This window comes from Manacus candei, unplaced genomic scaffold, assembly GCF_025592945.1.
Source record: "Manacus candei isolate 608988 ecotype Guabito, Panama unplaced genomic scaffold, ASM2559294v1 h1tg000034l, whole genome shotgun sequence".
Classification (NCBI taxonomy): Eukaryota; Metazoa; Chordata; class Aves; order Passeriformes; family Pipridae; genus Manacus; species Manacus candei.
Window position 1 is genome coordinate 14,499,639 of NW_026138082.1, and position 14,928 is coordinate 14,514,566.

The following is a 14,928-nucleotide window of genomic DNA, read 5'->3' on the forward strand; positions in this document are numbered from 1 at the left end:
CCTCTGAAGACAGGCTGAGAGAGTGGGGGCTCTTCAGCCTGGAGAAGAGAAGGCTCCAGGGAGACCTTATAGCAGCCTTCCAGGACCTAAAGGGGGCTGCAAGAGAGCTGGAGAGGGACTTTTCACAAGGATACATAGTGACAAGACAAGGGGGAATGGCTTTAAACTAAAGGAGGATGGGTTTAGAATGGATAATAGGAAGAAATTTTTTACTGTGAAGGTGGTGAGGCACTGGAACAGGTTGCCCAGAGGAGCTGCGGATGCCCCGTCCCTGGCAGTGTTCCTGGGCAGGTTGGGTGGGGCTTTTCAAATCCAGGCTGGATAAGGCCTTGAGCAACCCGGTCTAGCGGGAGGGTCCCTGCCCATGGCAGGAGGAGTTGGCACTAGATGATCTTTAAGGTGGTTCCTTCTAACCCCTTAACATTCTATGATTCTAATTAACAGTGTGTCTGCCTATCCAGAACACATACCTAAAAGTTGCATGAATAAGTGAAATGTTTATAAAATCTGGATTTATTATTTTTTTTATTTACAACATAAGTTATTCTCAAATAACAGGATTTGACAGTGTTCAGTTTGTTATATATTAGATTCAAAATGACATATTTTTTAAAAAAAGCTCAGTATACAAGGAAAATCCCAACAGAATTTGCAAAGCTACTGTATTTCACAAATATGGGAGCTAAGGTTGTAATGAATCACATAGGAAATCTGTCATTACAAGTAAAAGAAAATCTATACAAATGGTTTACGGTTTTAATCACAAATCTAAATATTTTTTCTTTAAATAGACTCTTAAAATAGATGCATTATTTTAAAAAAACCATCACTACAAAGAGGCACATGGTGTTTAGTTGATGGCATTAATTCTGCAACCCAAACAAGGAGACTAATCCACTTTGAGTAGCTAAATTATTTTTTTGCACTATTTACATACTTTACTGAAGTATTTTCCTCCCAGAGTCGGAGCAAGCATCTTAGAATATTAATGAGGGAAGCCTGGCAGCACTCCAGAGTTAGCAAATAAGAAAGTAACATCATTCCTATTTTATCAACAGGGAAACTGAGGCACCAGGCGTATTGAGATCCAGGCAACTGCAGAAATTAAAATCATGAATCTTGATCCTGTTTGCCAGGTCTTGATGGAGAGACTGTTCTTCCTCCTTGTTAGAGGGTTGGTGACCGTGCTGAGCATTGTTTGAAACCTGGTCAGTTGTTCTTTTTCATGTTTAGATTGCTGAAAAATAGGCGATAGCTATCCAGCTGTAGTGTCATCATGAACATCTTTACTCAAAAAAAAGTCACTAACAGTTTTCCTTTTCAGATCAGAAACCAGCCACAGCAAAACGTGCTTCAATCCATCCATCCATCCATCCAAAAGATCTTCAGTCCCTCCAAAGCCTTTGGAAGGCTGTCTTGTTCTACCCAAAATACTGCAATTTTTCCCTCAATCTGTGCAAAAACAAATACTGAAAACCAGTAACTCTGAAAGACAGAACTGCATTATTTATTTAAAAAATAAAAAAAAGTTAAATTTTTGGGCATTGTGAACATTCCTTTGTCAATCGAGTATTTGAAAGAAGTTAGTTAAGAGATTCTCAGCCAGGACGCCACCTTTAGAAACCAATGTGAAATGTTTCACATGGTGCAAGTATTTTACCTCCTGTGACAGCAAAATATCATAGCACATCAATATTAAAGGTTACTTGAAAAGACCTTTAAAAATAACTTGTTTGCTGAGTAACTAAAGGAAATAAAAACTTGTTTTAGATTTGAGATTACGTGAATTTGCAAGTTAAGGAAAATCTAAAAAGGCAGAACTTGAACTTGGGATAGAAGCATCCAGCAATTTTTAAGGCCGTTATGGAGTGTGCATAACTTACTCACAGGCATCTTACTGTTTACATTTTGGCAAATACACCATCTTAATGTGGGAATAAAAAGTCCTGGACCACTGCAGTCTCATAGCAGCTAGGAGCAGGCCAGGCAGCAGGGCACAGGACAGCACAGGTGACCCAGTACCCTGGGCAGGACATACCCAGCGTTGTTCACGGTGCCCCAGTGCAAGATTCTGGCCAGTGCCAATTGCATGAAGTTGTCTGACTCCAGAAGCAGTGCCCCCAACTCAGCATTAGAAAGAAACATTACACACACTACAGCACCATTAGCAGCATCATAAAATAAGCAAATAGGGCCTCACTTTCTTTGGGGAGGTAGATGGACATAAATGTGCTTCTTCTGCGGTTCCTGGGTGAATCTCCACCCCGGCATCTGGGCTGGCTGACAAACCTGTCTCCTTATGGGCCTGACCCAAAAGTGGCAATCCACCCTCTGCAGTGCAAGCACAAATACTGCACAGTGATTTAAGCAGCTTTTCTTGTTTTCAGCCCCAAAACACTTCTGGAATCTTCCCCATTTCTTCTCCTTGATTACTGATGGTACCTACCAGTGACTCCTAACAGGTGGCTTCCTTGCTGGCCAAGGAAAGACTGCACTGTGGTTTTATTTAGCAATATGCCCTAGAAGCAGCACTGGCTCTGGAGGCTTTTGGGAACTTTCCTCCTGTGGTTCGATGGAGCTCACCTATATCCTCAGAGGCTTTCAATGATACATCCATTTAGGAGCTTCCAAAAACCTGGGGCATCCGAGTTTGGGGTGTGCACTCAGATTGCAGAAAAGCCTCAAATAACAACTGGCAAAGCAGCAACAGTTTGAACACAAACAGGGATTCCCTGGTTAAAGGAGGTCAGTCATCACCCACACAGACTGTGGAAAAACACTTCCCTGTCCCAAAACAGTCTCTCTGGGAATGCAGAACCTGCCAGGACCTCTTCTCTCACACATCCCAAACATCCCACCTGTGTTCTGCAAGATTATGCACTTCCCCTGTACCACATGACAGAGGAGGACATACAAGCGAAACATGTAAACAGTTTTTAAAAGAATATAAATAAATATCCAGCTGCAAAGTGCTTTAGGGTATTTACCACCATCTCCCATTTTCCCACAACACATTCTGGTTCAGAGAAGGCAGGAGGCACTTGAATGCTACTGGAAAAAAGTCAAGGCTGAAGCTTCAGGTAAGTTATCAGCACAGACCCAGGCTGATAAGTACAGACTGCCATGTATAAATATAGAAGCACACACACTTAAATTATATATATTAGTTTCATCTAGATTTATATATACACATATAAATTAAATATACATATGTGTTTGTATATACAGACACACATGCATGAATCTCAATAGTCCCTCTGTTGAGAAACTTAATCCAAATCTCTGAAAACATGCACCAATTATTTGTATATTTTCAAGTATAAGTAACATATTCTCTTTCATAAAGTTTTCATAAATATGCATTAAAATTCTCTGTGGTAGTCACTCTTGTGGGAATAATAACATAATTGCATGAGTTGCAAACTATAAATATAGGCTTTAAACATTATTTGAAGAACAGGTATAGCCAGTATAAGTAAATGCCAGGACCAACAGAAGGGATCAGAACAGAAAACCAGACTTGAGTATGTGGCTCCATAAGACAGGCAAGTGCACAGGACCTCTCCAGCCCTCCCTGCTGCCCAGAAGGTCCTTTTAAAAGCTTTCTGTAATTGTGGTGGAGGCTACAACTGAAACAATTTCATCAGGCTTAACAAAGGCAACAAAAAATGTTTGGTAACAGATAGAAAAAGGTCATGTTGCAAAATCCAAGAAAACCCCTCAGCTTTGGGGGCAGTGTGTTACATATCTCCTCCCTAAGAAATGAAGGCAATCTTTTCGGTCCATCGACATGTTTTTTCCTACTCAAAATTTATAAATACGCTCTTAAAATGACTGCTTATAAAAATACACTATAAGTGAATACACACAATGTCATGTTTTGTTTCAGTGAGATTAAAATCAAGAATGGCACCATTGCATTTTTAACTAAAATATAAAATTTTCAACTACAAGCACGAGGGTGGATGATGTGTCTTGAGGTATCAGTTACTATCCCACCTTTTCCATAAAACACATTCCTATTGTAATATGATGAATTGCTTCAGTAGTACTGTGTACTACTCTCTCCAGATCAGGGCAGGTGTATTAGCAGCAGTGGAAGGTTTGGTATAGATGAAGCCTGAGAAAATTCAGGGTGCAGATATGTCACTGGTGTAGAGGCAGCATATCCAGACTTGTAAGAACCCCAAAATTTAGAAAGAGTATTAACTGGCATTTATGTTACAGCATACCCTGTCTTATCATAGTCTCTTTTCCCATCAATTACTTAAATCTTAATCCTGTGCAGTTTCAAGTACCTTAAAGCTCCTCCTCAGGGTTCTCTCTTGGTTCAAACCATTAGTCTTCAATGAACCACACTGAGCAACAGCCTGATTACAAAAAACTCCTAGAGCCTGAAAGCCAGCAGATGGCTAGACTCAGAAAATAGAAAAAAAAAAACCAAAACATAACACACTACAGAGGAGTTCCAGGATTCTAGCAGGTGACTCCACCACCTTCCTGGGCATCCTGTTCTGATGCTGGACAACCCTTGCAGTGAAGAAACTCTTCATGATGTCCAACCTGAACCTCTCCTGGTGCTGCTTGAGGCTATGTCCTCTCGTCCTGTTGCCAGCTGCCTGGGAGAAGAGACCCACCCCCACCTGGCTACAACTTCCTTTCAGGCAGTTTAAAGAGTGCTAAGGTCTCCCCTGAGCCTCCTCTTCTCCAGGCTAAACACCCGCAGCTCCCTCAGCCTCTCCTCACAGGACTTGTGCTGCAGACCCTTCACCAGCTTTGTTTCTCTTTGGACTCACTCCAGCACCTCAAGGACCTTCCTGTAGGTGAGGGGCTCAGAACTGAACACAGGATTTGAGATGCAGCCTCACCAGTACCCAGTACAGGGGGACAATTGCTGCCCTTGTCCTGCTGGCCACACTATTCCTGAGATAGGCCAGAATGCCACTGGCCTTCTTGGCCCCCTGGGCACACTGCTGGCTCATGTTCAGCTGCTGTTGACCAGCATCCCCAGGCCCTTTTCCACTGATGAGCTTTTCAGCCACTCTTCCCTCAGCCAGTAGCACTGCAGGGAGTTGTTGAGAGTCAAGGGCAGGACCCAGCACTTAGCCTTATTGAGTCTCATACAATTTGCCTTAGCCCAGGCCTGATCCAGCCTGTCCTGTCCTGATTGCTCTGCAGAGCTTTCCCACCCTCCAGCAGATCAACACTCCCACCCAACTTGGCATCCTCTGTGAATTTAGTGAGGGTGCACTCCATCCCTTTTTCCATATCATGGATAAAGATATTAAACAGGGCTGGCCCCAATACTGAACCCTGGGAAACTCCACTGGTGACCAGCCACCAGCTGGATGCAACTCCATTCACCATCACTCTCCAGGCCAGGCCATCCAGCCAGGCTTGAAGAAGAGCAAATGAAGGCCAAATTTCACATGTCCACACACTGGTGGTACAAAAAAATAGCTAAGTCATTGTGTCTTAAACTTGAAAGACAACTGATGAAAGAAAACATGGTCCAGATGATAAAGTGCAATTATTATTTCAGTTGTGCTAAAAAGCTTTCCAATGCTGTACGTTTACTTCTTGGTGATTTCATTCAACTTTTAATTATGCTTTTTGCTTCTGTCCCCATCTTTCCAGTACTGTTCAGTTTGCATCTCCGTAAGTCGCGACAGAGTACGCTGAAAGGCAAAGACTTCCTCTTCTCCTGTAAACATGGAGAGTCCTTTGGCAGAATCCTGCATAAATATACAAAAACAGTACCACAGAACTGTGAGAGACAAAGCTGTACTGAAGTGCGTCCTGTATAACTCCTAAGGCTCTGTGCTTTACAGGCTTTGACAAAACAAGACAGCAGCATGGCACCAAAAAATTAAAACTAACGTCCAAAATTAAAGAACCTATTTTAGCTAGGTAATCCTCTGAAGGAACAAGGCAAAAAGAATAACTGGGTTTTAAAACAACACGATGACATGTTAACCATCTGTTTTCTCTTTTTTTTGTTGACTAATTGCACACTGATTTAAACAAATTATTTAATAATTCATTAACAATAGCTAGGCTCTAGGGAAAAAGAAAAACAGATAACCAATATGCAAATTAGTAATGTCTGTAAGGACTTGTAAGGCTGTTCTAGATAATCTAGGAAGAGGTAGAACAGACCACCTTTTAGTTCTGTATTTTAAATGTAGGAGCTAAACTTAAATCAGTATTTTCATACATGACTGAACAGATACAACGATTAACATTCAAAATGACCCTAAAACTTACACAAAATGGTTCTGTATATTGTGACATTTTCTTTTACTACAAATAAATAGCACAACATGTAATTATCAGAGCAACAGATACACTGCAGAAAAAGCAGCATATCACCTGTTAAATGTTTTCTTGGTTCCTCTTCCTAAAATGCTGCTGTAATTATGAATTTATTTTGAAGCCAAATTTTGTTACAAAAGGGAGATGATGTTAATATCATGTACCTGGCTCAAGTCCAAATCATCCATCAACACTCTGTTGTCCTGTTGCTCACCGCTGCTGTGTTCCACCAGGAACAAGCTTTCGAGAGGAGTCACTGCAGAACAGATAATACGCACCTGAGAGGAGGAAAACAGGCAAAAATATCAACACTTGGGATTTACAGAAAAGGGATAAAATACATGATCTGTGGAAAGCAAACTACAAATTATGTCATTGGGGGTTTTTCCCAGGTATTTTCCTTTCCCTTATTAGCACTGCTGTTACAGATTTACCTGACTTAGTCATTTGGAATATTAAACTTACAGGATCTTTTTCTCAGTAACAATTCATGTAACTTTTACTCAGAGAACAAACAACTGTGCTATTAAATACTCAGAATATCTGCTATAGGCAATGAGTTAATGATAAAGTTTACTTTCTACAATATAACAGCTATGTAGTAACCAATGCCTTCTTTTCACCCATAGTTAGATTCCTCCCAGTAGATAGGTGCACTGCACATGTATTTCCATTTAAAGAATGTTTAAATTCCAAATTTCCCAGAAGGCTGAGTGAAGTCTTTCTTTCTTTCATCTGTGCTATTCCAGTAAAAGTTATTTGCTAGTTACAATAATGATGCTGTTTCCATGTCTGCTGGGAGGAGATACAATGTGCAGTGAGATGTGCTATCTCGGGGGGGGGCTGGAAGGAAGACAGACTGAAATAGCACTACAGAAGGAGACTCTTGTTGAGAGCATGAAGGTAAAATGTTTGCATTGTGGACAGGTATCCACAAATACTCTCTCGGATATTTTTCCCAAGCAACTACTTTTGATGGGAGTTTAACACTTGTGTTTTTCCTGTGGAGGAAGTAATAGAAAGTGACTGCTTGCAATTCTTAATTACAGCACATGGATAGAGCGAACCACCCCCCTATTTCTAACACATTAGTTTAATACTAGTATATCCTCTTAGAAACTGTCCATTTCCAAATCATAAAGCATAAAGAATCTGGCTGATTTGAATAAGACTACTCATACACTGAGTTCAATATCTTGCTGAATTGGCGCCTTTCAGATCAGCAACCAATGCCAGAACATTCTTGAAAAAACCAGCCTCAATCAATATTTCCTGGCCACATAAATATTTAAACGTGTGCAAATATAATAATGCATAAACCAGGGTTTAATATCTTGCATTACTTTTAAAAATATCACCTAAAACAGGAGCTTTCCTTTGTTTTAGTTGTGCTGATTTTTATTCCATGATTGAAACCTCTGTAAATCCACATAAAGTTCTGCATTTATCATTACTATTCCATGAGCAATTTTGCAACCTGGTGTAAAGCCTACAGTAACTGTTTCCTTTACACTGTAACTGTGCTATTAACTCCTCCTTCCTGATCAGGAAGGCACTGATTCCTGACCAACTGCCCATACAGATTAAAATCTAAAAAACTTAAATTGACTCCAGCACAGTTCGCAGCACAATCTTTCATTATTAAAATGACATGGCTTCTGTTGTTTTCCCAAGTTAGGAAAGAAATAACATCCCCATTCAAGAAAGGCAAATGAGCTCAGGTTTATATTTATGCTTAATACTCACAGAAAACAAAAAAACCCCACCCTGCTTTATTTGCCTTTATTGCAATGGGGCCTTTTTTTTTTTTTTTTTTTCTGAAGCTGGAACAATGTTTCTTTGCAGTGCTAGTTCATTCTGCCTATGTTTTCCAAACCATTACTACAGAAAGCCTTACTTCAAATCAATTGTAACAGTCAGGTTTGAGGACTCCCAGTATTATTCCTATACATATAGGAAAGGTTTGGTTCTCACCTTATGCTCATAAAAGGTATCAATAAGAGTAATGAAACGACGAGCTTGTGTCCTTTTTACTATTGTAAGAAGTGGTATGTCACGAATGAACACTGTGTCAAAATGCTTTGATATTTCCAAATAGTCACTGGCTCCAAGAGGCTGAAACAAAACAAACCATAAGAAATGGAAACCCACAATAGGACACATAAACACTGTATCTTGATATACTACAATTACAGAAGAGAGCTGTAAAGTCCTGAGATCACATTCTTACTTTTGTTTCTTTGTATCTCACTTCAGGAATGCTTTCATTTGCCCTGAGGGACATAGGTACGTATGGCTGCTCATTCATACTGTTGGCTTTACATGAAGTGTTTCAGAGTTAAAAATATGGCTCTTCTGCACCCTGACAATGTTATGATCTCTCTCTGACAATCTCAAATAAACTAATCACTATAAACTGTAATCCATGGAAGAAAAGACATAGTTAAGCTGTGATTTCAACCTAAAGCATACATAATTTGAACAGGTAGTAGGATGCTTTCCAGCAGCAAGATTTTTAAATGCAAACACATAGACTAGTTACTAAATCCTAAGTAGACCTGCATTTAGTTCACCCAAGATTAACCCAGACTGAATAAAAATTGTATATTCTAAGTACCAAAAGCAAGAGGAAACAGACAAAAATACAATTTTGCAGCAGTTCCTTTGTTCGTGGTTTCTCTTGTAATGATCAAATAAAAATCTTCAATAAGAACTTATTAGTTTCTCTTTCTGTATCTAAACCATCAACAGAAGATATGTACAAATAGTAGTAGCTCATTCAGGGGCATTAATTTAAAATTACTTTTTCATTTCATGATTCTGCAAGATCTATCCTATCAGTACCACAGGCAGTACTTTATCTTGAGCTGTTAAACTTTGTACTCCTGAACTCATTTCATCAGTTTTAGTTGTGTGAATACTTCAGTAGCTTGGATGCAACTACTCCAGAGACCAAGATTGGCAGCGTTTTGCATGATAACGTCATGGCTCCCTTCCCAGATAAGGCACTGCAATACTGCTAACATTATAAACCAGTAAATAAAAAATATTTTCTCTAACCGAAATTGTTTGACAAATTTGCTGTAGGCCACATGTAACTTCTCTACTAGAGCCCTTCTGCAAGAAGTTATTTTCAGCAATTATTAATGGCTGTCCAACTTTAGCTTTTGTTTAGATGCTAGAATAAAAAACTTGTAGAAATGGTCTCTACAAAAGCACAAGGCAGTGAAGCCCTGATGGCATTCCAGAAATTCTTCTGAAAATTAATGGGAATAAGCTAACCCCCCAGGCAGATATTAAAGCCTCTGATGCTCAGCCAGTTCTCCCACTTGCAGTCTCATGAATCACCCTGCTTTCCCATTTCCAACCACACAACTTCACTGTAAAATCTAAGGAAAAGAATTATTACAAAAACATTCAAGTGTTTCTAACAATGTTTAAGAGCAGTACATGCTATATCCTCTCCTCAAAATTGTATTTACTGCTCGTTTTCTCCCTCCATTTCAGTCCCCCACTAAAAGCAACACCACTAGGATACTGCTGGAGATTTAAGATTAGTGGTAAGCAAGTAGTTCAGGTAACAGTAATTTTTATTCCATACTTAGGACTGGAGTATTGTTAAGTACAGAGATCAAATATGCCTGTGTATGAGTACCTGCGAGAGAGAACAGCAGTGATCTCATTGTACCTGAGAAAAGAAAGAATTTCTCATGTCTCCCTTTAGGTAAGAAATTACAGACATCACTGCTATGCTGGTTCATTCTTTTGTCACACGAAGAGCCCAAGTGCTCTTCTGCTGAAACCCAAAACCCCGTGGAATTATTCTGTCCTGCCCCAATGTGATATACCTTTCTCACCCAAACCATATGAATACACCCTCCTCATCTCAAATACAAAGTATAAAATATTGAAAGCCAATTCCTAAAATAAATTAACATATTAATAAAAATGAAGGGGTTCAACCTTTTGCAAAACAGGCAAACTTAAGTGCCCAACTGCTCAGCTATGCTTCTAAGAACTTTGTGGATATCCTTGGTGGATATCCAAACAGGAAAATGAAAAACCTGAGGAGCTGGAGGGAGGAAATAGGTGGAGGACAAAAATAAGGCTAATGCAATTCAAATGGGAAGAATGGAAGATAGAATACTTATATTGCTTTTCATACAGACATAAAATCACAGTTCATAGAAGGTTATGATATACATTTTTATCACAATCAAACAAGAATTCAACCTGCTTCAGCAGTGCAAAAAGCAAGCAATTCAAGAATTCCTCTAATTAAGGACATAAAAGGCAGATCATTTCAAGCTGTAACAAGAATTTCTGAAACACCTACCCCAGCACTAAGTGATAATATTCTGTAAGTGTTGGCAGAAACATGCCTTTAGAGACTCCAAAATCTTACGCTTAAAAAGATCTGAGCCTAGCAGCTATATGAGTATTTTAACAGAGTAAGTTTGGTACCTCCCTGCCAAGATTCAAGTTTGATGAGATGCAACTGAAATGCTGAGTCAGCTATTCTGATATTACATATGGCTCAGCTGGCATCAGCTGTAGTTCTTTACATAGACAAGTTCTCAAACTCTCTGCTTTTGGAGTTTAGAGGCATAACCCTGGCGATGAAAGACAAAGCTTTTAATCTTGTTCCCAACATGACTTACTCTAATCTTGGGAAGTCTTTTAATTTTCTTCTGCCTTACTCTACTTACCATAAAAAGAAGGAACCACCAGCAAATTTGTAAATGCTCTGGGGACAGTTTAGAGTCCTTTTCATATTCCTCTAACCTTGTTATTGGCCTAACTTCCATGCTGCCTGTAATTGCTTCAAAACTCTTCTAACTCACCAGTTAACTCAAAATGCTCCAAATTCAGGAGACCATGATGCAAAGACCCCCTGACAGCTTCTCAACTCACGTTCTCACTGTCCTGCCAGCCCCCAGAACAGGCATGATGCTGGCACAAGCATGCACATACCAACTCTGTGCCACATAGGAAAGAGAGACAGAGGAAATGGGCTCAAGACCAGATTACGCCACTGCCAGGGGTTCTGGATGTACAGTCCATATACAGAAACTCCATTGAGGAGCAGATTTCTGTTGTTTCAGCAGCCAAAAGCCCTCCCCTTTACTGTACTGCCTTCAGGCCTTTTTTCTTCACCTTGCAGCATAGGCTGGGTCCTGACTGCCAACAGCACGGGCTTAGACTAGGTGAAAAGACTAGTGGCAAATTATTTGAGACACATAGCACTATCCCCTCTATAACCCTCCAGGGCTGAAATTTATTTTATGAATTTCATCCAGTTGCAGAAAGTATATTATTTTAGTCAGTAGCATCTGAAGGTACTTCTTCCTCTGAAGTTGCTAATGAAGCCACAAATCCTCCTAATATTGATATATATATATGTAATCCTCTTACTAAAAGTTTAGCCTGATTAATCTCATCCTCTGAACAACATTCTAAAAATAACTCAATTTGGTGTATGTTTCTGGTACTGTCTGATCTCTTTTGTTTCATCAACTGTTCATCAAAACTCAAATTCAGAACAATAAAACATTTATGTAATAACTGTCACCATTTGTTACCAGTTCTTTCACATGCTACAATATTATTTTAAAAACCTGGAAACACGAACAGGTAAGAACTTTTCTTATGATATTATTGTTCCTGCATGTGTATATACAGTAAAACTGTTGTGGATTTTTGTCATTAACTCTGATGCCAGGAGTCAGTATTCTATAGGCATTGCACTAATGCAAAACACATTAGCACTATCATGGGCTGTGCGCTCCTGACAAAGTGTTTCCTCCACTTCAGCCTACTTGACTGAGTTTTCACTTTCATTTGTTTTTGTTTCTCTGTTTCCTTAATGCATTTTCAGCTGCCATCATCTCTGCTCAAGTAGGATGTTTATTATTTGGAGCCCTCTGTGGGCTGTTTTAAAAGTTAGTAGTCTCCTGTTTCTATTATGTAGTTCATTAAATTATAGCATAAAGCATCTTTCTACTTTGTTGACTCATCAGTGACACAGTATATCATCTTTCAAAGATTGTCTGAAGAATACAGAATGCTTAAGATACGTTAGAAAAAGATATTTCATCTCAAGACAAAATAGGTTTTGTTGATGTTGGAAGATATTCCAGGGCCAGTTCCAGTAACATCCTGAAGAGTTGTAATTGACAATAACTATAATTTACTGCAGACACCCTAACAACCAAAAAATTACTAAAACCAACACACAATTTAAGACCAGATAATATTTACAAATTAGACATTAAGCATAAACAAAAAACTATAGAGCTCTGTTGTTTCCAAAGGAGCCACACACAATCATTACTGAGTCTGATAAAACAGAGAAATACTACTTGGATAATATTTCAAGACCATAATTCCAAGAAAGGAACAGAAAAACCTGAGGCATGATCTGTAATGCAGCAGCATGCTGAAGTTTAAATAAAAATGGGAAGATAGAGCATGGCTAACTGGGTTAAAAAATTTAAAGATATTGATGGCAGTGCAAATCATAGAACCATAGACCAGTTTGGGTTGGAAGATACTTAAATATCATCTAGTTCAACCAGTAGAGCAAGAATCTGAGATCTGTAAACCCTGGGGTTGAAGATATTTTCTGGATCAAGTATAGCTCCTTACTATACTTCTTACCTGGCAGAAACTAATTTTGCTTGACCTTACAGCACAAGCTTTTAGTCACATTTCTCATAGTGGAAAGTTGTTTCAGAGCTTTGCTCTTCTGATTAAGAAGATGATTGCTCCTATGTTCAGTCATCATTCAGCACAACCACTCCTGCCTTAGAAGAGCTTAGAACAGTGACAGATATCCATACTGACCCTACAAAAAGTGAGATGTCTCAAAGACCTACCTATCAGCTGCTCAAAGCTGGTTGCAAAGTGGAAGAACCACAAAAGGCATGTTTCTGCTCCCAAATTTCCACTGCCAAATTTCCAGTTCCAACTCCAAAGTATGGCATTTGTCAGTGAAATGGTCTCCAAAACAGAAGGCTTAAAAAATTCATATATCTATTTAAATATTGACACTTACTGTTAAGATTTCAAAACCATGGTCAAAAAACCTTTAAAAAAAGAGAAAGTAGTACACTTGGGAATTTAAGATACAAAACATTGAATTAAAAAGGCAACCCTTCAAACTACAATCAGCTTTTATTTGGGTATTCCCTTGTCTATAAAGTACAGGATCTAAACCCTCAAGGTTTATGCAGCTTTTACTGAAGGGAGTGCTTTCTAAAAATTAAGCTCTGATACACATAAAATATAAAACAGGAAGGAAGTTTGGCTAAAATTATTACTGTGTTACAATATTTCCACCTGAAATAAGTTTCTTGAGTTTCTTTTATAAAACATACTTGTGAGTTAGACAAGACAACTTTTTTTGGGGTATAGAAACTGATTACATTTCTAAAGCAGATGTAGCTAATAAATGACAGGCTCTGAGTCCAGAGCTTAAGCTGCAAAAGCTGATCTCTGGCTGGGAATAAACCTAAGATCCTAAACCAAGGAAAACTATGCTTCTAAAAGGTTACTGAAAATAGTGCTACCCATGCTATGTTTATTTACAACTACACTTGACAATCCTACAATCCTAAAAATGACACCAAATTATACAGTGGATAAATTTAGCAGTTTTTAATGAAGGTAATTCCCTCAAAATGATTCAGTATCATTAAACTGCAAATGCAGCTTAGTTGTGTCATCATGTAGGGGAGACATTCAGTTGACTTAAAGACAGACACTTGCATTTCTAAATCACTTGTTGCCTTTGAAAATTGTGACTTTTTTCTTTGCTTTTTTTTTTCTTTCTATTTAAATCTTAGTTGCATCTTTCCTTTTGAAGTGCAAGCTATTCAAGTCAGGAACTACATCTTCCTCCTGGTCTGCAGAGTGTGCCTATTGCAATGGAACAAGGACCTAACAAAAACTGTTTGCCAATTATTTGTTGCGTTAATCTACACAAAAATTGTATTTTGCCAATTTCAGAAATGCTGAACAACTACTAGAGAAAAAAATCACAGTAGGATAACCTTTTCCAACATAGATATTGATATTAAATTTATTTTCCTAGCTTTCACACTGTTGTATGTTTGCTAATGGTTAGTATCATATTAAGACACTGTTCATTGGTACTGGGCAGTTGGATGAAAGGATCTATTTGATTACCTAATGGAAAGACTATAGGATGCACGAACAAAAGTAATTCAAGCTTTGTGAGGAACAGGCTCACGTGTTTGGGCGCAGAAGGCAGCCGGCGTTCCCGGCAGAGGGCAGCAGCTGCTGCGCACAAGCGAGGGGAAGACTAAAAGGCAGCCCTGTGGGGAAGACTGGATCTCTCGACTCCCTTAGGACCTGGAAGATTACACATAAGGCACACTGTTGTCTACATTGTTTATACCAGACTCAAGCCAAACTGTCACACTTATCAGTTTTCAAGTAAAATTTTAAAAGGAAAGTGAAGACAGAGGACTGGCAGAGGGTGATTTTTTCTAAGGCATAATGAACACTGACCTTTCTGTGTAAACACAGGGAAATGGGATATAACTTATATTTGCAGGATTGCTAGTTTATATAGAGATATTTTAAAAC

General features: G+C 38.9%; 1 protein-coding gene across 3 annotated transcripts in view; it reads right to left on the bottom strand.

Annotated features, from left to right (window-relative positions):
* Nucleotides 1-508: 508 nt before the first annotated feature.
* Nucleotides 509-14,928, bottom strand: part of AFG1L (AFG1 like ATPase) — a 63,953-nt gene continuing 49,533 nt past the window's right edge. For 2 of the 3 annotated variants that reach the window (XM_051792409.1, XM_051792407.1), the window contains 3 exons: nt 8,290-8,430; nt 6,480-6,593; nt 509-5,735 (listed from right to left, as the gene is read on the bottom strand). In XM_051792409.1, the coding sequence (XP_051648369.1) occupies nt 5,601-5,735; nt 6,480-6,593; nt 8,290-8,430 (390 nt within the window). In that variant the 3' untranslated portion in view covers nt 509-5,600. The other variant, XM_051792410.1, reaches the window with a different exon arrangement.